This window comes from Hippoglossus hippoglossus, chromosome 17 (assembly GCF_009819705.1).
Source record: "Hippoglossus hippoglossus isolate fHipHip1 chromosome 17, fHipHip1.pri, whole genome shotgun sequence".
NCBI classification, from domain to species: Eukaryota; Metazoa; Chordata; class Actinopteri; order Pleuronectiformes; family Pleuronectidae; genus Hippoglossus; species Hippoglossus hippoglossus.
In genome coordinates, this window is record NC_047167.1 from 16,677,452 (window position 1) to 16,700,414 (window position 22,963).

General features: G+C 40.8%; 3 protein-coding genes across 5 annotated transcripts in view; 2 read left to right on the forward strand and 1 right to left on the reverse strand.

Moving 5' to 3' along the window:
* ccdc13 (coiled-coil domain containing 13) overlaps positions 1 to 5,416 on the forward strand; it is a 30,386-nt gene extending 24,970 nt beyond the window's left edge. The window contains exon 16 of the mRNA XM_034612555.1: positions 5,298 to 5,416. The gene's annotated coding sequence lies outside the window, so the exon portion shown is untranslated. The remainder of the gene's footprint in view (positions 1 to 5,297) is intronic.
* Positions 1,108 to 12,787, forward strand: tmie (transmembrane inner ear). 2 transcript variants are annotated; one of them, XM_034612563.1, is made up of 5 exons: positions 1,108 to 1,536; positions 5,299 to 5,416; positions 6,543 to 6,692; positions 12,004 to 12,249; positions 12,310 to 12,787. In XM_034612563.1, the coding sequence occupies exons 1-5, from the start codon at positions 1,426 to 1,428 to the stop codon at positions 12,327 to 12,329; spliced, it is 645 nt and encodes a 214-aa protein (XP_034468454.1). In that variant the 5' UTR covers positions 1,108 to 1,425; the 3' UTR covers positions 12,330 to 12,787. The 2 variants fall into 2 exon arrangements, with proteins under 2 accessions (XP_034468454.1, XP_034468453.1); XM_034612562.1 differs by having other exon boundaries at positions 1,247 to 1,536; positions 12,004 to 12,787.
* pth1r (parathyroid hormone 1 receptor) overlaps positions 4,660 to 22,963 on the reverse strand; it is a 53,912-nt gene continuing 35,608 nt past the window's right edge. The window contains exons 7-14 of one of the 2 annotated variants that reach the window (XR_004616646.1): positions 20,979 to 21,132; positions 20,536 to 20,596; positions 19,276 to 19,342; positions 19,055 to 19,149; positions 16,561 to 16,702; positions 16,231 to 16,272; positions 14,283 to 16,139; positions 4,660 to 4,671 (exon numbers count right to left, since the gene is read on the reverse strand). Coding sequence is in view for 1 of the 2 variants with exons in the window: in XM_034612557.1 (XP_034468448.1) it covers positions 15,777 to 16,139; positions 16,231 to 16,272; positions 16,561 to 16,702; positions 19,055 to 19,149; positions 19,276 to 19,342; positions 20,536 to 20,596; positions 20,979 to 21,132 (924 nt within the window). In the remaining variant the exon portion in view is untranslated. Of the gene's footprint in view, positions 4,672 to 13,849; positions 16,140 to 16,230; positions 16,273 to 16,560; positions 16,703 to 19,054; positions 19,150 to 19,275; positions 19,343 to 20,535; positions 20,597 to 20,978; positions 21,133 to 22,963 lie in introns of those variants that run through there. The other variant, XM_034612557.1, reaches the window with a different exon arrangement.

Genomic DNA, 22,963 nt, shown 5'->3' on the forward strand with positions numbered 1-22,963 from the left:
GAGAGTTAAGGTAGGTTTGAAAAATATACTGTATGCTGCATTCACAATAGCAACAGATGCAGGAAGATGAGCCTAAAAACCATCAAGTTGTGGAAAAGACAGAACAGCAATTACACCAGTACAATACTCCAAAAATTGCTCCATTCCATATTTCTAAATAAGTGATTCACTTCCTGGTGGCGAGTTTTATAAAAACATCTATACTGCTCCTCTCACAGTAGTTGACAGTTGAATACAAGTCTTAGTTTAGCAGAAAGTTTCAGATTTGTCCAGAAACACAACTCCAAAATCAACGTTAATGTGGATGCTGCATACGTAGCCAATAAACACAACTTTTGTTATCGTTGGCATCTTAATAAATTGATATTTCATTGTTGTTTTTTGGTATTGGTACGTCAATCCAGAGTTTCATTTGGTGTTTGTATTTTGTGAAAAGAGAGAAACAGCAGTCATTCCAATTTCTCATTTACTATTAGGCACACAAAGAAAATGATGTAGGAACCTGAAAATATTTCATATTTGCGGATTTGTTCAAATGGTAATGTTTCATCATTTTCACAAAAGTACTATTTTCACTGTGGGTTGCCTCTTTTATTTATTTTGTATTTCAAACAGACAACACAACAGTCGGCCTCACAAAAGAACTACAAGGATAATTTCCCCATAATTGTAAACAACTAAAGACAGAGAGCGTATAGATCGAGGCCAGACACATACCGTACACACACGTTGTAACTCTAACCCACACAACTTGAAATGACAAGATTTTCCCACCTGAGTTGAGCACTAATGACTCTTGTCAAAGTAATTTAAATCCAAACCCTTTTTGTCCTCAGGCAGGTGCGTGTTAAAATTGGATTCCTCGGTTCTGTTGCTCTTCCTATTTTTCCAAGGCTGTGTGAACATTTATTTTTTTTTACACTCCAGGCGATAAAGATGACGACGCCCGCAGCCATTTGCCTCACTGTCCTGCGCAGGCCATCCTCTTGGTTAACTGTGCTTCCCATCCCCCCACGTTGTGTGAACTGTCCCCAGCAGGATGAGCTGGCTGTAAACCACACCAGGTCTATTAATTAATTAATGTAGCCTAACTGCAGGGCTGGCTCTCCCTCCATTGTAGTGGAGCGGTTTTCAGCTGGCTGCAGTGGTGACGGTGGCTGGTGTTTTCTTTGGGTTCCTGCAGTGTTGTGGCAGAAAAGACAAGAGATATAGGGAAGAGCAGCAGCAGCAGACAACTGTGGATGGGAGGAAGCAGTCAGCACCATAGGCACCATTAATCACCCAGGGCCATTGTGGTCCTGTCCTGTACACGGCGCCAGTACAGGCAGGCGGGCAGACAGAGAGAGAGAAGGAGGTAGAGGGGGAGAAGCATAGGGAGAGGGAGAGAGGGGGCAGGGTGGCTGCAGGGAGGAAGAGGGGCAGAAGATGGTTGGGGATCAGCCTGTATGTCCACCTCAGCCCCTGCTGCGGGGCTGGGGAGCAGTGCTGCTGTCTCAGTGCTTGTCCTCCGTGTTCTCCCAGATCCCGGATCCTGAGGTAAGAGCCTGAATGCATCACTGTGTCCTCCACAGGTTCCTCTGGAGGAGGGAATATCCCGAGGGTCTCTCTGTGATGGGTGCAGGTGCTTTGCCTTTTAAAACGTAGCTTTGTGTGATTTACAGTCGTTGTTTGGTCGCCAGGACTGTTGCTTTACTTGCCTTTTTAAAATGTGATTTGATGTTAAAACCCGATACACAATCGGGTCTTTACATGAACAGCGAAGGGACACGTGCTTGAGTGGGTGCACGGGAGGATGAATAAGATGAGTCCTGGTACGACCAAGTTGTTATTGTGCTCCTGGGCTCAAAAGAGGAGGTTTACACTGCACCTAACATTAGTATTTTGAAATGGCAACAAAAATAGCATCTGAAATCCATTATGTTTTCTAAAAATAAGGTAACAGGACAAAAGAAGAGGCAATTTACTTACATTGTGAAAACATGAGTGAATGGATAAAATATCACTGTCAAACTATTGCTGTGCTGTATAGTGGAATTATAATATAATATCTATAACATAAAAAGGAATAATTAAAAGTCAACACTTGTGGTTGTATATTACAGAAATCATAAACAAACTAAGAGAAGAAACTAGCCTTGACATTGTGATTTGCTGAATTTTGATGCTGGTTCAGGGCAATATGTCTAAAACATGTGATTATGTTTTTGTATACATCCATATGGAGGAAAGTGATGATTGAGATACATTTTTTAAATATATTTCTACAAATAACCCTGTTCTGACACGTGACCTCAACATTCACTTAACTTTGCTCTGCAGCAAACTAACACTTGAGCTTTCCGGCCGCCAGACGCTAGAAACTTCCACAAGCAGCCTCCCGCCAGCTGCTCGACACCTTCACTGCTTTCTGAAAGTAGAGGCATGATGAAGCTTGTGTTGGTGACAGATGTTGCCCAGTAAACAAATGTGATGTTCATACTACACAGTTAGATATACCAATGTGTGTATTGTTGTCCATAGCAAAAAAGCAGCTTTACATCCTCGAAAAATCAACACACACCACAAACCTCATGGTCACAAACTTGTACTAATCAGTCCCACACATACTTCGACTATCGCTGCTACTCACAGCGCCGTCCACTCGAAAGGCTCCAACAGAATCTAAATACTCTGGACGTGGCACCTTTTTATACCGAATATCAGTTTTGTAAATGATATCTTGGTCATTGGTCCGTTATGTGCGAGTATCCCAGTGCTGCTTTTTCCCATTTTTCCATGTTAATCTTCATGTAACGAACAAATCAACCATCCAACAAAACAAAGTGTGTAATAATTGTGATATACGATTGCCACGAGGTAACTCGAGGTCGCTGTGATTCTGAGTTTGTGCTGTTTGTTCCCACCAAAACAAAACTTGCGGCTTAAAGCCACTAATCCCGCCACATGAAATGCCCCTCCAGAGTGAAGGACTTAGAATTACATAATCTCACTTGAGGCAAAAGAAATTGTTATTATTTGAGAGCCGTGCTAAATATCCTCATCAAGGATAATCCTTCTGTGGGAGTCGCACAACCGCAGCACGAAATTCATTCAGATCATTTTCTTTGCAGCGCCTTTGTTGAAGTTCACAGTCCCTCTTGTGTCCTCGACGGGAGACAAACAGTGGAAGCCCAGAAGACAGCTTGTAGTCACATTTCGGCATGTTGGCTCGCCGACGAGTATCAGCTCCTATACACAGTAAAAGCAGGTTATTTTTACCCTGGTGTCTGCACAAAAGAGATTTGTTTGATTCTCTCCACTCAAACTCGAAGAAATACGTACAGCCCAATTGAGCTCATTCTTCATATCGAATCTTCTGTCTCAGTCCTCAGTGTTCACCATCGTAGCTTATATTTAGAACGATTCTCAGAACACGTTTCTATTTCACCAGTAATGGGGTTATCGGCGAAGGCAGCAAATGTGATAAATGTCCATTTTCGAATGCATCGCCTGTTTCTATGGACCAAAGTATAGAGTTTCCACAACAACTTTCTATCATTCAATTAAGTGATCAATTTACAGTGGACAGGGGATAAAAGGCTCCTGATGGTTTTATCTGCAGGCTGCTCCAAGGCATTGATCGAACACACACAGTTTTTCTTTCACAAATTGGACCCAATCCCCACCCGTGTTTCTTTTGGACTCTATTCACTGAATTTCTTGCAGCAGAGAATTAAGGCACCAAAGGCCATTGTGAAAATTTGGGGGAATACACAAGCACCAGTCCAGAAACCAGCTTTCTCTAACTGCAGTGTTTTAAGGGAGTTTGGGGGCCCCAGGTAAAGGAGAGTAGGGGGTCCCTACATCTAACCCAAGACAATACAAAACCAGATCATTCCAATGATCAAATGATTCTTTGACTACCAAAAATATAAACGAAGTGCAAACTATGCTTACACAAATAATAGTAAAGTGGTAAAGTTTAAGTGAAAACCCCCACCACCATCGCTGACACATGACACACATTTAGACGTTCTAGTCTTCAACCAAACCTCTAAGACTATGGAGACATGGCAGAAAGCCTCATAAAGGGTTTCTGACGATAGTATCGTTGCAGTTTCTATAAACAAACATAGAATTTGAGCAGGTCTGGATAGATTAGGTGGACGTCTGTAAGTCAAGTTCAGCTCAGTTGAATTTCCAACAAATCTAAGTAAATATTAAATAACATTGATAGGTTGACTTTACTCAGAGGCAGGCCCAAGTGGCCTGAATGCGATCCCCCCTTTGTGATCCAGATCTGATTGATTAATGACAATGTGAACAGCACAGATCACATGGAATCTGATCTTTTCAAATTAGATTTGGGCCACTTTCATATGTGGTTCTAAGTTAGATACAGATCAGATTTTTTTAAATGCAACCTCAGTCTGAACAGCCATGTGACCCATATCGGAATTTAGTGCAATTTTTACGTCACTCTCGATTGGCATTCCTCATAATCCTGCGTAGGAGGAGGGGCTGGTGGGAGTCACCTGGCGAAAAAAAAAACATGGAAGACAACTGTGACAGAGGTAGTCAGTGCAGGGACAGTGAGGTTTTAGACCTCATAAGTACAAGCAAAACCTGAGGGATCGTATCGTAACCGGTCAAAGGATCAAGAGAAAAATCAAACCATCAACCCTCTGTGGCCTCCATGTTTATTACGGACTTCTTCTCCTTGATAACTTCTGTACATAGCATGCTGTGTTTGACGTCTTGTTGTTGTTCTGTGCATGTGGGTCACATCTGGGCCATGACCAGTTCAAATTGGATTCTGATATTGGCCACATTTTAAAAGATAATGTGAACAGCTACAAAGAAAGAAATAATCGGATCTAGAAAAAAATCCAAACCCTCACAGACTTCAGAGAGGTGAGGTTATAGTGGCATTAGATGTATGTTTGTGGATAAACTGTCCTGAGAAGAGACTGAAATTTCCACTAAACACTTTTTACATTTGACATTTGTGCGAAAACTGTGGATTGGGGAATTCTGTGACCGTTTGAGGACCGTTTGAGTAGATTCAACAAGAGCATCATTAATTCATTTGCGCTTGAATTGAAAAAGATAAAAGGAGTGACACCAATTACTCTGGTGACACACTACATTTCCTGAAGGTCAGTGTTATCACACAGAAATCTGGGCATAATCCTCTTTGGTTTTCTCTAAGAACTTGTTTACTCCCTGAGGTTTGCTCTCTGCTGTAATACCCGTTTCTGAAGATTTATTTATGGCATGCAGATACTTAGGTCAATCCTTTTTCTCTTTCCCCCACAGCTTTTGCCTACAGAGCCCCCTAAGAAGCCGGACCCCGTGACCTCAGAGACCGTCGTTTTCTGGGGGCTGCGGTTATGGCAGGTCATTGGCATCTTTGCGGTGTTTGGTTTGGCAGTTGGTCAGTATGTCTCATTAAATCACTTTGTTTTCACCCTCATTAATCATTCTTGAAACACAGACAGCTATAATGAGAAATAACTGCAGTCCAATGAGGTCTGTGCATGAAAGTACCCCTCCAGAATATGGTTATCAAGCAGAGTGTGGGTTGAAGTGGCCCAGATATTATGTCAGGGAATAAAGAAATCATCACGATCACGTCTGTGTTTCAAGAAGTGGCTCATCCAAATAACAGCAGTGGCATGAGGAAAGGGAAAGTACAAGTGGTTCTTATATTAATGGACTATATCACAAATCTTTGTTTAAAAATGCAGGTGTTGTTCTCAAAGTTGTGCATTTCCACCCTGTACAACTGAGACACCTCTGATTTAATCCCTAATTGACGATTTGGGTTTTATTCACACAGGATTTGACAGGGACATCTATCTCAAGTTTTCTTGAGGAGTAAAATCATATTTTTGGATAAAAGACTGAAAAGCTGTGAATCTGGTGGTTTAAGCTAAACGGTATATTTTGCAAATAATCTTCATCTTATTTTAGCTTGTTAGAAGACTATTGCCGATAATGGTTTAGGGTAATCAAATTATTCAAATGAATCCTTTGAGATTTGTCTGTAGCAAATTAAACAACAGTCTATCCACCAGTTGTTGAGTCATTTCAGTTTAAAGCATGAATGTCAACCTCACAGTGGTGCTACATGAAAAGGGGATTGCTCACAATCAGAGAAATCTGTCTGGATGAGTAAAAGTTTTGACCTTTAGGTGGGGCTAGTCAAAAAGTCAAGGGAACACTAAAGTCCAACATGGCACCCTAACTGCAGAGCTTTTCAGTCTGGAAAAAACGATGCAGCGACTGACTGAACAACCAACTAGCTGACCAGCGAGCTGGCTCATATGGGGTCAACATTTCTGCTATGTGGTTCAGGGCCAGACCAAGGCGAGCTTTAAAAGTGATCAGTAAAAGCTTACAATCATTTTAAAACTTTACAGGGAGCCATTATATGAATACATCCAAAACTGGGCAAAAAAAACCAAAATCTATCCATCTATCAGTTGATCTACACGCTCTACATATTCTACTGAAATAAAGTCCTTGTGCCTTGTGTTTTTTGTCCCTCTCTCCCTCAGTTATCACCCTGTGCTGTATATTCAAATGTCGAATCCCGAGAACCAAAAAGGAAATCGAGGCGCGAAACCAGCAAAGGCAGGCCGCCAAGAAATACGCCAACACATTAGAGACAGTGCCACCTCTGAACGAGCTGACTGAGATCCCAGGATGTGAGTCCCTCTTTATTATCTCTCCAGTGTTAATGTCTCTTTATTAAATGTAATAATAACAATAACAAGCAGGAGCTCAGACTCCGCTGTGATTTGCTCCCCTCGCTTTCTCTTCTGCCACAGTTTCTTTTGAATCCTTTGTTTGGAGCTGCACACGAGCAGCCTCCGGTGCTGGTGACTGCAAATGAGAAAATTGGAGATAAATAAAGACGGTTTGAACTGTCATAGACACCGACTGCTCATTATGTCCATTTAGGGCAGTCTGTCGTTGCTTTATGTTAAAGAACAGCCTACATCTGAAAACCAGGAAGAATAACTTTAGTGAGTTGAGCTCTCTGTGGATGGAGAGCTGCCTCTGAGGGGCGTAGTTGATGTCTTACAAGACTCTCAATTGTTGTAGTCTTACTCAAAGATTACGGCGAAGAGGACAGCTGTCTTTTTACATAACTTCTTCTCCGGGGCAGCTGTAATTTTTTTATTTTCCCTCTCCTCTTGTTATCTCACAAGATTTGCTTCACTTAATTCTTCTGCTCTGCTTTATGCTTCTGCTCTGTACTAAATTTACTCTTCTCTTACTCTTTTCTTCTTCTCTTCTCCTCCTGTTTTCTCCTTCTCTTCTTTTCTCTTCCAGCTGCCCTCGATGCCTCTGCAGTACAAACAGTGTCTGAGCAGGTCCAACCTCAAAGTGCTGAAAACAGCCAGCTCTCTGTAGCTGGGGTCAGCGAGGAGCAGCCCAGCTCCCTCAGTTTGCCCGAGACGGCATAATTCTTCCTCCTTTGCTTCAAATCTTATCTTCTGTCACACTTGGTCACTCTTGGTTAAGTGACTTAAAAAAAACAAAAAAACACAGTGTATACACATTGGCTACAAAGTCCCTTTCATGCATCTACCATCAATATATCCTGTAGTCTTTCTTTGATGCCTGATGCGTAATGCTTGGAATTTATATACAGAAAGTAGAGCACAACTTGAATTTTGCTTGCAGGTGGTTGAAGTGCAGCAGTGACTGTGTGCAGCAGAAGCTTTTACTCATGGCTCCAGAATACAGATCGTACTGCGTTTTACAAATATGATTCTTGTAGAGCAGCTGGACTTTTGTAGTTTATACTTTTGTATTTTGTAAAGCTTGCATCTTCCTTAAAGCCAAAAATGTTTTTGATAAAAATGCACAGATTTGCATGAAAAAGTTACAATGACTCGAATTTTGTGAGAAATGTGAGGCAATGTTAAAGTAATGCATGCAGCTGTTTGTGCTCCACTGTACGCTTGTCTTTACCCCTGTTTCCTTTCGTCAGATTTACTTTGACTAAAGCAAATCATCCATACAATTTCCTTCCTGTGTTAATTAAAATTGATTATAGATGTCGGCGCTGGTGTCATCTGTAATTATAAATGCTTGTTTTCTTTTTTTCCTCTCGGGATTTTGACTCGTGTTTACCTAAACCGTCTCAACGGCTCAGCTGTGGCTTCTCCAGGTTAAGAGCGGTGACGGATAAGGACTGACATCTGTCTCGTCTGGCTCCTCCTGATGATTTAATTACGCATTTGTGTGCATTAATACAGAAATTAGTTATGGTGGAAAAAGCATTGAGCTGTCAATACGTTTTTTTTTTCTTGCCATGGCCATGGCATTAGAGGGGGGGGGGGGGGGGGGGGGGGGGGGGGTGGAGAAGAAAATCAGATGTAAAAACCTACTATAGCGAGAGCGTCAGTCTGTCTTCAATCTCCACAGAGAGTTGATCTAATATGCATCGCAGTGAATCCTCTTGCGTGACTATTTAACTAATCAACCATGTGGCTGGGAGAGGAGCTGAAGGGGCTGTACTGACTGCAGCCATTATAAATAGTAAGGATGAACACGTATTTATCAGCCGCTCTCAACCATGAACTCCAAACCATACTGTGATTTGCTTCTGGGGGGAGAGCAGCATCCCTGTGAGCGAATATGCAAATTGCTTCCTTTCTCTACTGATTATATCACGAATTGTGCCACAAGAATCATGTGACAATCCAAATGACCACGTGCAGCGAATGCAATGTCTCTGAATGAACATCGTGATAGAAAAATTAAATTCATAATGAAAACTTTTATGTATTTATTTTTTCAAACGAGGGCTCGATTATGCGGAGGAACAGAAATGTTGCTCCGCTGTAAAGACACTGACTGTAAATTACCAGTTAAATCAATGTTACAAATGAGCATCAAGATATGTCTGATCTCATCTCTCTGATTTGTCCGTGAATATATTTTTCACACAAAACTGGGATATGTCAAGTGAGGAAAAAAAAACGTACTTCAGGGATAAAAGAAAATGAACGTTACCTTAATTACGTTTCTGCTGGGAATTTACATTTCTACTCAACTTTTCTTTGCTGTTTATTTTCTTGCAGTTCACAAAGGACTCACTTTTTCCTTCCTCTGTATAGTGTGTGTATAGGAACAATACAAGACCTACTGCATGGATTATGATTATCAACTATTCCAATCATCAAAGTGAGTAAAGTGGAAAAAGGAATCAATGTTGGTTGGAGATCTTGAATCAACTGCTCAATCAATCTGCTCTGATTCAACTCGCATTTGCAGAAAGCCGAGATGTAGATTATTAAAAGAGCCTAACATGTCCGAGCACATTGCCATATGTTACTGTAAGCGACAGGATCAACGGCAAAGATAGGTGCATTAGAAACATATTGGTGATATGTAGAAAAACAAATGTAATGCGGGAGAAAAGACGTCCCTTATGCAAACGCAACTGAGAATACACTTTAGTTTTGTGGGTTGAAGAAAATACGTGACGCACAAAAAACAAAGAACATGTTATTTTCCCCGTTGAGATGTCCAACATTCTCTATTATCATTCTCTCTAGGGCTCCATTTGCACACACTCACCAAACTGTTAAAAGCATCATCATATCTCTTAAAACACACATTGTGAGGAAGGAACCAAATCTTCCTCTCGCATTATCCTTTCCTCTCCCTCTGCCTCACACGAATTCAACACAGGGACTGAAAAGAACGAGTGACTAACTCTCTTATTTGTTCTTGCCAGACCTGATACTTCGACAGCACATGTTTCCAACTGGGCTGGAAATGAGGGTGGTCTCAGCATCACTGAACCGGCACGGCTCAAACACGTTCAAACACATTTCTCACACATCTAATGCTCTGGATGGTGCAGGGAGGAAAAAGGTCATTTGAGGTTCACAGTGAAAAAAGGGAAGTTGCTCTGGTTACAAGTCTCGCTCGGTTCTAGTACAACAGGGATATTCATCTAATGCGTTTTCTGAAAGGAGCCCTACTTATAATTTAAATTCACACTAGTCAGACTGAACAGGATTTAATTTAATCACACTTTCACTGGTAGGAGTAACACGTGTAACCTGTGAAAGAAATAATCTTTCCCTGGGAATCTATGACTCTGAACCTGAATGAGTATCTTAAAAGTTAGGTGACAGGGATCAATTGGCCTAAGACTTAGGACCTAAGACTTGCTACCAAGCGGACCAATTAGAGCGGCCTCTGATAGATTAGTCAGGCTTGGTAAGGTTAGAGTGCATGTTAGCAATAAACACACAAGCATTATGAAATCTCCAGCTATGGTGTGTCTGTGAGTTTTTGCCGGTCACCAACCCACATGGACCCTAACCTGTTACAAGCCTCAGAAGCCACCCCCTAGCTCCGCCCCTGGAATATGCCAAGAAGATTTGTATCAGCTGCATCTGTGCTGAACATTTGACATTTAAGAGATGTGTCAGGGTCCAGGCCTTTCGTCGAAGGCAGCGTTAACCTTTAATTATTCCACGACGCTGCACAACAGGAAACGGGGGCAAAAAGTCAAGTCTCAGTTCCAACTTTGACTAAAACTGGAACAATAACATCTGGGTTTAAAAACCAGACATTCAATTACATCGCATCATTGAGCCATCACCATCCACCGGCTCTAACCTGCCGCTCCGAGGAAATCATATCTCCAGGTTTTGTCTAAATCACACTGGTGTAAAAGTAAACGTGTAGAAAAAGATTAAAGTCAAAGAGTGGAGAGTATAAGAAGACAGAATCAGTCAAGACAAGGGAATCTGTTCATGGCGTTCTGTTGGTTGGTTGATTATTTTAAGTCGCCTGGATTCATCCACCACAGTAAGACACGGGACCAAACATATTTCCGGTTTACTCTCGCCGCCTCCGGCAACTATTGGCATTTGGTGTGTTTGTCATTCGGTTACTTGGCCTTTGTTAGTGTATCCTGTGTCTGAAGCTGTGGTCTGAAGCTTCTGTAGAGCACCGGGATAATGTTTGCTTTGCTACTGGAAAAATGATTCGACAAAGTTCTCTTATTTGACCCCGGCTGGAATCTCTTCACTGTGCAACTTTCACAGCTTTTAAACATCAGCGGCTTGGTAAAAACACACCAATGTGTCTTGTTGATCTCTTTCACATCAGGTGTAATTTGTTATCTCTCGCCTGAAGCTGTTATTTCTTTTCCTTTTGCCCGGTGCCTGAAAATAAATAACTCCTGTGGGCTGAAATGTTATTTGACCTGTTGACCTTTGACTTTTCTCAGTTTTCATTTAAAATAAATACAAGTAAAGGTAAAAAAAACTGCTCTCAGTCACAGATGTCGGTTGCATAAGTCATATTATTTAATCAAAATCCAGGAAATTGGTCAAAATTAACGCCTCACAATGTTAAAAATAATGTGTGGAACGATTTGTGGTATTATCTGGGTTTATGCCAAAATGTTTTGGATTTAATGGAAATTAGTTCAGTAGTTTTACGTTGACCTGCTGAAAAAAACATAAAAACAAGCAGTGGTATGCGCTCTATTGTGTGACATCATAGTTACACTATGGATTGTCCTATAGTTACACTATGGCAGTGTATTTAAAAAAAATGTCAAAGTCAAACTCTGAGTCCAGAAGAAATATTTTATTCTAAATACCCATTTCATTTTGTTGTACTAAATCCAATAACCTGAATATTAATATCCTACCTCTGTGAGCCTTGTGCACTTGCTCTGTGTGTCACCTCTTGAAAAATTGAGATAAAAACATTGTCTCTGTCACTAAGCTGACTGTAAACCTTTGTTCTCCATTCCTCAGCCTGAAAGCACTTCAAACAATCCAATTAAAAGAATAAATAGACCATGCTTATGAGGACAGATAGAAACAGATGTGCCTTCATTATATGTAACCTACTTAGGCCGGCATTCTGTCGGATTAAATTCTTTCTTCCAATTAGCTATGGAGGCAGAAACCTGATGATACCTGATGTGTTTCTTTTCTTTTTATATCACTTTTCTTTCTGCCGCAGCTGCGAAAGTAGAAGAAAAAGAGGAGGTGACGACCGTCTCCGGGAAAGTGGACGCTGATAAAGCAGAGAAGAAGACCAAGGAGGGCAAGAAGGAAGGCAAGGGTGCCAAAGAGGGGAAAGGAGATGAAAACGATGCAGCAACAAAGAAGAAGGGTGAGAAAGGTGAAAAGGGAGCAACCAAGAAAGAGGACGCAGACGGGAAAGGGAGGAAATCTGGAGAGAAAGGGGACAAGGGGGAGAAAGGAGGTAGGGGGGGTGCTAAAGAGGGAGCTAAAGGGGGAGCTAAAGGGGGAGCTAAAGGGGGAGCTAGGAAGGCTCAAAAGTGAACTGAACCTTCCACTGACACCCACCGAGAGAGATTATTTCATTTTTCACCGCAAGCATTTCAGGCACTTTTTTTCTTATATGAAATTTGTATGATATTATATTTGAAATAAAGAAAAATCTTATGTATAAGAACATGCATTATGGGTATTTTGTCTCAATCAGATTCACAACAGTTGAAAACATGTGAGTACAGATTTATTGACTTATTCACAATTCACTGATGAACATTATAAGACCAGGAACCATCTTCCTATTTTAACCTTCCACGTTTACACTGATATCTACAACGTGCCTACATCACGATGGAGTGATGAGAGAGTGAGACGTGTGTCGGAGAACACCGCTCACACGCTGCGTCTAAAGCACGAAGAGCGACGTCCACGCCACTGTGCACATTTCGGCACAAGATAAATAAAAGACAATGAAACACATTATATACTTCCATGAGAGGTATTTGTAAATAATGAAATACAACATTAGCTCTATGGTTATTGGCCTTATTGTACACTTGATTCCAAAACACAATCATCTTACAGGATACAATCAGAACAAAATACTGTATTATAGGGTATTAAAGTGCTCAAATATATAATTTTCCAAGTGTTTTTCTTTCATAATAAAATTATTTTCATGCTCTGATACCGCCCCTCTTTTTAATTAAGAACCTGGATTATGCAACGGCAACATGTTTACTTGCCCAGCGGCAGTTGGTGGAAAGTCTGAGTGAATCTGAGGAACAACTCCCTCAGTCAGCTGCAGTCTTAAATCTTGTACATACTGTAAACTCTACTGATGGTATGAAACTGTAATATCTAGAGAGGGTTCCCTCAGTCTCGGCCTTTTTCCATCTCTGTGGCCGGCAGCCACATGGAATTACTGCTGTAGACAATCCACTCAACCTCGAGTCGCAATCGCGAGCGATCCTCGTGCAAACGTCCAAGCTGGGTCCATTTAGTCCGTTAATAGAAACGTATAGAATATGACTGGATTTATTTAATAAACAACTGCCTGATGGGAAAACAGTTGAGGCCGTTTGTAACATGATTTAGTGTTTTCTACTTTACTCTTTGAGATGCAGTGTAAATCTGCTGGATGGACTTGAGGCCAGTACAAACTGAGCAGACCAGGAGTCAAGCACAATCCTAGCAAATCTGTGTAACGGGAGCATAACTCGGTTACAAACGATGGTGGCCGGATGAAAAAATAAGAGGGAAAAACGACCTTTTTCTGAATCTGATGTGAATCACGAATCCATCAGAGATATATTTTGTTTTCACACCAAAAAGTCATGTTTTTTAAAAATTCTTTGCACTAGTGTTGGTTTCCCATTATAATTTAGGGAGTGACGTCAATTCAACAGGTAGAAGTGTTTCTGTTTGAATGGAGAAAATGAATAGACCGATTTATTCAGGCAATGTCTGACTTTGCATTTGGTGCATTCCAACTTTTGACAAAAGTTGGAATGCACCAAATCAACGTCCTCGTCTTGCAAACATTTTATCGTCAGAAGCGTCTGCCGTCTCAACTTCCTGCAATTGGTCTGAAATTATGTGAAAATCCCTAAAAATATCTGAGACCAACTCTTTTGGTTAGACAAAATTTTGGTCTAAGTCATGGTTTGTTCTGATTAAACTGCAAAGGCCGCAGGTCTTGACCAAACATGGAAGGTGTGAAAGCTCCTTCTGATTCAATTTGTCAATCTGGATTTATATTTATATTCCTAGATAAGAGAGGTGTCAGTTTGTTGTTACTGCGCGACAGAGTTGTTTTCTCCTTTGACACAAACATGTTTGCATTGTGTTTATTTTACATGAAATTTTGTATTTTATATAAAAAAAACATCAATCTACGCGGGGGCTGAACTCTTTCACTGTGATATTTTCCAACACTAACTATCAGTAGCACTTTAGTTTTTTTTCTTTCGGGGAGAGGGTCACTGTTAACACCGTAACCTTTTCTCTGTGACCTTTTCTCTTTGGTATAATGGAGATGGTGACCTAACCTGCAAACTATGTAGGTTAGGTGAATTAAGTTTATAATATCTGGTGGAATGCTTCATGAAATGCCAGTTTGAATGCCCTCTGTCACTAGATATATTAACCAGTTTTTTTCTTTTTGGGGGACTATTTACATTAATTAAATATTGCAAACATTCCGTAAACAAACATGTGAAAAAAAAAGAGATATACACTGAAACATAGCTTTACAACATATCCATACACATGAAGACTACTAGATCACAATTAGAATGTATTTCTGACCTTTGTAAACATTGTGACTTGTATATATACATAAAAAAGCAGCATAACACTGGACCATCTGTAAAAACTATACTGTGTGTTATTCATTTCTGGGTTTTCCTTCATATCCGCCACAAATGTCACTCTTGGAATTCCAAGGGAATTTGAGATTTTCCTCATTCCTCATTTAATTAACATTCCACTGCAATATACGGCCATTTCCTGCACCCGGTGTTTTGGAATGGGGGGTCTCTCTTCCTTTGAAAACTTTGCCGAGAACACATGATACTATTTGTGTCAGATTTCCATTAAGTTCTTCTTTACCTCAGCTAACACTGACAGAGACAACTTCTTCAAAGAAATATTCTCACTTTGGCATCATGTTGTGTGTGTGTGTGTGTGTGTTTTGCAGAGAATTTGAATATGAAACATTCATTTGAACTCCTCGACATCTGTTGTAATTAGAGCGATGAATACTGGGTCTTTCTAAACAGCACAAACTGTACAAAAAACAGACTATTTGACACAAGCCTTATATAACGTCTTCTGAAGAGAAACGCTGACCAGGCTAAAACACCACTTTAAAAGTATAAAAATAGGTGCGCAACAACAGAGGACTTTAATTACCTGAGTAGCTTCCCTTTTACACTGAAGTGGATACAAGTCGATGCAGAACAAATGAACAGTCGCCCCATAATAGTAGCATTAACTCCTCTTCTTATGCCGAGGGTGAACTTGGTCTACTCACACTGACTTAATCTGGAAACCAGTGGCCGATGGAATTGCCACTAGGCGCACTCCAAATCCAACTCCCTTTACATCGGTGATTAAGGCTGTTCCTGGTGACGACTGCGACTAACCTCGGTTTGATTTATGCACAATAGCTGAGCACGAGACGTTTGCCACAAAAGCGATGAGAGAACGAGATAACGACGGTGGAAAAAGAAATAAGACAGTCTGTGTTTCAGCCTTTTACACATTCACTGTGGCAGGTGCGTCTTGAAAGAGTATTCGCCACAAAAATGAAGCTCCCACGACTGATACGCCTTTTTTCGCCTGGAGCCTCATCGGTCTGTACAGTTCAGGCTTGATTCACAGGAGGAAGATAAACTGGCAGTGTTGACGCATGCAGTCGTCCCCTTCAGACCATCCTGCCGCCGTGTTGATGTTTTGTTCATGTAGTTTTCTTGTACAGCGGCCTGGCGGTCACATGACTGTTTCCCGCTCCTCCTCGACCACAGGCGAGGGTTTCTCGTTCTCGCAGGGCCTCGTGTGAGCTGAGTGCTCCTCCTCGGGAATGTGGAGCTCCTGTCCCGACGAAGGTAAGGAGTTCTCTGAGACTGAGCCGTTCTTCACGTACCCGGGCAGGTTCCTGTGCCCGTTCACGGGCACCGGGCCCAGCCTCGTCGTGAGGTGCAGCGCCAGCGGTCCTCTGGCAGTGACGTTGGTAACACTGGTGTGTGACACCATAGGTCCGTAGCTGTATGTGTTACTGCCACTCCGAGCTTTTCTTTTGAAGTCCAGTGCCAGAGTCCTCCTGCTCCACGACTTTTTGATCTCAGCTTGTACCTTGGAGGAGTAAATGTTATTTAGACACGTAGGAGCATAAATAATATGCAGTAAGTTTTTCTGTGAACTGTGAAACTTAATGAGTTCTTACCTCCCCATTGCAAAAGCAATATATGATTGCGACGAGGAATCCCTGCAGAGGAGAAGAGAATGATGATATGACATTTTATCGGTGTAATTGTCTGTCGATTTTCTATAGCATTTTAAAATCATCGGCCTCTCCTCACTTCCTCTCTATCTTAATTATGATCTTAGCAAACACCTCAACAACAAGTATTAGATCAATAAACTGTCCTCTCATGCTGGAGACTAGAGACGAGAGGTCAATTAGATTGGTTCGGCTTAAAAGGACAAACAGATATTATAAGGAGTCCATGGTGTTAAATGAGCATTTCTGGCACTTGTAATGCAGCAGCTTTACCTGGAAGGAGTTAAACAGCATCTCGTAGTGCATCTGGATGAGCCAGGGGACTCCGGACACCTCTGTGTACGGCATGGCGTTGAATATGATGTAGTGGACACCAAACAGGGGCATCAGCACCAACGTGGACTTCAACAATTTTCTGTAACAGTATAATATATTATATATTATATTATATATACTGTATATATAAAATCTTTCTGCCCATCACAAATGTAAAACAGCTAATTTTCTCACGTTCATTAAATTCTCAATTCATTTCCCATTATTCATTTTTTTACGAAATTTTTTAAAACTCCTTTCTTTTACTTCTTAGTATTTTTATCTTCTGAATCTGGTTTGGTGCAGAGACGATTCGTAAATTATCTAATTATTGAATCCACAAAAAATCAAGTTTAAATAATTAACTAAGCAACAGTGCAAAACATTTGTGTTTCCAGCTTTTCAAATGTTAGAATTAGCTTTTTTTCAATTTAAAAGTCAATAAAAATCTAAAGTCTTGTTTTGGAATGTTACTCTGCCTAAACAAGCCATTTGAAGATTTTCACCTTTGATAACTGTACTTTTTTTTACGAATTTCTGTACAATTGGAGACTATATATATATATACACTACCGTTCAAAAGTTTGGGGTCACCCAGACAATTTCGTGTTTTCCATGAAAACTCACACTTTTATTTATCAAATGAGTTGCAAAATGAATAGAAAATATAGTCAAGACATTGACAAGGTTAGAAATAATGATTTTTATTTGAAATATTAATTTTGTTCTTCAAACCTTGCTTTCGTCAAAGAATGCTCCATTTGCAGCAATTACAGCATTGTAGACCTTTGGCATTCTAGCTGTTCATTTGTTGAGGTAATCTGTAGAAATGTCACCCCACGCTTCCTGAAGCACCTCCCACAAGTTGGATTGGCTTGATGGGCACTTCTTGCGTACCATACAGTCAAGCTGCTCCCACAACAGCTCAATGGGGTTGAGATCTGGTGACTGCGCCGGCCACTCCATTACAGACAGCATACCAGCTGCCTGCTTCTTCCCTAAATAGTTCTTGCATAATTTGGAGGTGTGCTTTGGGTCATTGTCCTGTTGTAGGAGGAAATTGGCTCCAATCAAGCGCTGTCCACAGGGTATGGCATGGCGTTGCAAAATGGAGTGATAGCCTTCCTTATTTAAAATCCCTTTTACCTTGTACAAATCTCCCACTTTACCAGCACCAAAGCATCCCCAGACCATCACATTACCTCCACCATGCTTGACAGATGGCGTCAGGCACTCTTCCAGCATCTTTTCACCTGTTCTGCGTCTCACAAATGTTCTTCTGTGTGATCCAAACACCTCAAACTTTGATTCGTCTGTCCATAACACTTTTTTCCAATATCCCTCTGTCCAATGTCTGTGTTCTTTTGCCCATATCAATCTTTTCTTTTTATTGGCCAGTCTCAGATATGGCTTTTTCTTTGCCACTCTGCCTAGAAGGCCAGCATCCCGGAGTCGCCTCTTCACTGTAGACGTTGACACTGGCGTTTTGCGGGTACCATTTAAAGAAGCTGCCAGTTGAGGACCTGTGAGGCGTCTATTTCTCAAACTAGAGACTCTAATATACTTGTCTTCTTGCTGAGTTGTGCACCGGGGCCTCCCACTTCTCTTTCTACTCTGGTTAGAGCCTGTTTGTGCTGTTCTCTGAAGGGAGTAGTACACACCGTTGTAGGAAATTTTCAGTTTCTTCGCAATTTCTCGCATGGAATAGCCTTCATTTCTAAGAACAAGAATAGACTGGCGAGTTTCACATGAAAGTTCTCTTTTTCTGGCCATTTTGAGAGTATAATCGAACCCACAAATGTGATGCTCCAGATACTCAACTAGCTCAAAGGAAGGCCAGTTTTATAGCTTCTCTCACCAGCAAAACAGTTTTCAGCTGTGCTAACATAATTGCACAAGGGTTTTCGAGGGTTTTCTAATCATCCATTAGTCTTCTAAGGCGATTAGCAAACACAATGTACCATTAGAACACTGGAGTGATAGTTGCTGGAAATGGGCCTCTATACACCTATGTAGATGTTTCATTAAAAACCAGACGTTTCCACCTAGAATAGTCATTTACCACATTAACAATGTATAGAGTGTATTTCTGATTAATTTAATGTTATCTTCATTGAAAAAAACTGTGCTTTTCTTTGAAAAATAAGGAAATTTCTAAGTGACCCCAAACTTTTGAACGGTAGTGTATATATATATATTAATGCTCATTCAAAACAATAACTGATTGATTCATCTATAATAATAATAATCAGTAGTTGCAGCCTTTCATGAAGGTAAAGAGACATTATTATACACAACAGCAATTTGGAACCTGTCTCATGATGGAAATGCAATTGAAGCAAATATATTCATGGTTTCATCACGATGAGAGTGATGCAGGTGACCATCACATGAGGACTGAGTGGAGATGAAATGAAATTAATCATCGAGCCCAGCTCTTGCATGTTGTTACCTGTACTGTTGTCTTGTGTCACACCGTCCAGCGTTCGTCTCTCGTAGTTTAGTCGCCAACACTCTGATGATGTTCAGAAATAGCATGAAATTAACCTGGAGAGAAAATAGAAGCACAATGATATAATTAAGTGTCACTGCAATGACACATTCAGGTGCGGCAAAAACAGTGTCATTTCCTGCACAGTAGGAGAAAAGTGTGAGCGGGGACCTTGTACTCACCACAACAGCTGCCAGGATAGGCACTTGGTAAATCCATTTCAAATTGCCTGCACTTAAGTCCCAACACCTGCAGGAACAAAATACAGATCAGCAAAGATAAGTGAAGATCGAGGGGGTAGATGTGATGATTCAGGATCCCCCTGTGTCTCTCGTGATAAGTCTCATCAGACGCGACTCATCTTTCCCCTCGTTTTGATTGCAACATAGACACAGATATCATATTGACCCATTTGCCCCCTAAAAGCCAAAGATTCAAATGATCAGTCGCAAACCCCATCAGTTGAATAAGATTCTCCAAGTCAATTATCTACAAAGAAATTGTGTCAGTCAGTGTGAAGCTGCTTCTGGGGCAGTTTCAGTCCCCTGCAGAGCGAGTGCTCCTCGCTTTCACTCTGCTCTGTGGAGTAAAATCATTCTACGACGTCAAGTTGTCCTCTTTGCTTAAGAGGACAACTGGGTGTACAACTCACTGTCGGCATGAGCCAAGGGCGAGTGTGAGAAAAACAAATTGTCATATATTTGTTTTGAAGCACAAAGTCGGATTTGACCAATTTAGAACAGAATTCAATTAGCGAAATAAATGATTACATGATTTTTCTGACCTTATTTCTTCATTTACTATGTATTACCCCTGCACTTCACATAAAGACTCCATCAAGCTTAAGAGCTTTTGCAGATGTGGTTTTTCTGTTCTTAGAGGAAAAGCATAAATAGTGCTGGCTGTAAGTCAATATAAACCAGTACGGCAACTAGTCGATATGTTTGGTTTTTAGCCAAATGCCCACCATGACTTCTTCCTCCATACTACCTATTACTGTTGAAAGCACACGACACAGCTGTGGTTATTATCACGCTTGGTTGGTTTTCCTGGCCAAAAAAAGGCTTGAAGGAAGACGAAAATGTCCTGCTGCTCTCCTGCAGCTGCTGGATGAGGGTGTATGGTGCACACAAGCTGTGCCCTTACAGAAGGGGATGGGGAATCAATTTTGCTCGGCTTTCAACCCTGACATCAATATTTACAACAACAAAAATCCAAGACAGGTTTGAGAGTCAGGAATTGTGAAGACAAATTTGTTTTTAAAAATATCTTCAAATTGAATAATTTAAGCCTTAAACCTGTGTGCAGGTATTTTTGTTAACATGAGATGAGCAAAACAAACTTCACTGCCGACTTTGATAACACCTGAGAGCATGACTTTCATATTTCTGCATTAAAGTTTAACCAGAATAACATCTGCATTATTCATACACATCACTCACTCTGTGTCCGCAAACGTGGCTCTCACAGTTGCCCAAACTGTCACAAACATCGCTGGTACTCCTGAAAAATAAACATGAAAACACATTTATTACAATTGCTTTGAAAGAATTGCGTCACCATGAGAAAATACATAATTCCAAAAATCAAAGTCCATAACTTGCTAGGCAGGTAGAACCCGGGGAGCACAGCATCCACATTGTATGCGCTGTGCTTGTGTAACTTATACGCACAGTGTGTACAATGCAGGAACTGTAAAGCCCATATTCAGGTATCTGTCTTTCCACAGTTTCCACCGATGTCGAGCCTATTTCCAACTTGTCATCACTTTAATTAAACCATCAAAAAATAAATATTCTAAATTAGATTCAAATTTGCACGTTATTAAGCCTACTAATCATATTTTAATCACATGCACACAGAATGTAAATGAAGCACAACTCACCCCAGCCAATCAGAGTAAATCCCCACAGATACTTTCTGTCTGAGAAGAAGGTCATAAAAATGAGGCTATGGAGGTACAGGCCCTCGACGAGGATCCAGTAGTAATTGGTCGCAAGAAAGTACATGAACAAGGTCACCACCACCTTACAGCCGATCTATAGACAAACAGCAGACAAGAAGAAATATTGGTGATCACACAAGACAGACAGTGATACTTTATAATCTTCCACTCGTGCTTTTACATTGATTGATGCTGATGTGGTTTGCGCGGAGGAGCTGCAGAGCTTAGCAAGGCTTAGAATTAGAATTAAACCCTTAAACAAACTATCCAGACTAAAGAGTAAATATAAGATATTAGATAGGAGATATAAATATAGACAAGACAAGCAATAAGGAAAAGTATTATGGGTCCCCTTAATTGTGTTTTCGACCGTGTGAATTTCCCCCGGGCCCTGTGACATTTTATCGTACCAGGGCAGATTTGGAGGGTGATATTAATCAGTATTATGTGCTGTTGTATTGACAGAGTGTGTTGAGGCCTCAGAAGAGCGGAATGATTTATGGGCTTCGACTCCATCGATTCTGCTCCAGTCTGTCAACCTCTGCATCGTTATCAAGCTTCATCTGTTGCTGGTGTATGGTCACACCATGAATATCAGACGATATCTGTATGTTTGTATTCTAGTATTGATAGGCTAAATCAGGGTAATCTGACTTTCACATGTTTACTAAAGGTCTGTTACTGAATATTTTGGTTGCTGTAAAGTTTATTCAGAAAGTTGCTGATTACTACAGAAGCTTTGTGGCAAACCCTGTTTTGTGCCGTGTGACTCCCCAAAATAGACTCGCTGAAATCCAGCCTGACATAAAAGACAATGTGGAATCAGACGTTGATCACATTATCACATAAGTCACCAAATGAAGGGATATGTGCAAAAAGAAAAGCAGATAATGAAAAACCTACTTCTAGGGTCATCGGGTGAGAAGTCGGCCTTACTCTGGAGAAGTCACTGTTCTATAACATCTATTAACTTTTATAGACATACAAAGACTTTTTAAAAATATATATACATTCCTTTTTGTTTGTTCGTGTAAGTCAGTTCAGAGAGCCATGGGATAAAAGTGTCCGCTCAATATGTTGCACAAATTGTTTGTTTGCATATTAAAGCATGCATGAAAAGTACCCAGTCTTCACCCAAGGAAAGCCAAGTACTGGTCTAGTAAAAACTTGGCACGGTGACGGACGGTGCAGTTTATTTGCTCCGGTCCTGGAAAGCAGGTGAGACTGCGCAAAATAACCCTGAGCACAAAACTGCACTAAAATCTAATGATCTGTGCACATAATGCCATCGGATATTGATTATTCTTATCATGAGAAAAACAGAAAACCCTTTATTAGCTATATAGTGTAATCTGTGCAATAATCAAACCATAAATTCATAATGTGATAGGCAAGAAAAGTTCAAATCGGAGCAACTGGACCTGGTTTTAGATACTTGAGGAGCAAGTGAGGGGAGCTAAATTCATTCAGTGTATATAAAGAATCAAATAACACTATAAAGTAGTCGCTAGAATGGCACTAAATAGAGCGTATACCTCCGCAAAGGCCCAATAGTGACATTAAATTCAATCAAGCTGTACCAACAATTCCACACACTCATAAATATCATTCCCCTAGATGTGCCTGATCAAGATCCATGAATTCTTCCCTGCAGTGAAAATGTCATAAAACACAATATCTCACAATGTTTAAGGATCTGCCGAGGTAGTTTTTGTGTCAGAGCCACGACATTAAAAGTCCAATCACCTTTTGTTTTAGTTGAGCATAAGGGACAACTGGTGAGTCCTGGTCAAAGGACCGAAGACCTGTCCTTATGTTACCTACTCGTGGATGGAGCAGGTCAGAGATGTAACCTGGTAGCTGCACAGCACTATACGTGCAAACAGGCACTTTAGTATTAATCTTAAACTCGAAGGGAAGCCAAT

Excerpts from the sequence above, each read along its gene's own strand:
- tmie (XM_034612562.1), top strand. The coding sequence starts at position 1,426 with ATGGTTGGGGATCAGCCTGTATGTCCACCTCAGCCCCTGCTGCGGGGC. Across the intron at positions 1,537-5,298 it reads CCCAGATCCCGGATCCTGAG|CTTTTGCCTACAGAGCCCCC; the intron begins GTAAGAGCCTGA and ends TTTCCCCCACAG. Across the intron at positions 6,693-12,003 it reads GCTGACTGAGATCCCAGGAT|CTGCGAAAGTAGAAGAAAAA; the intron begins GTGAGTCCCTCT and ends TTTCTGCCGCAG.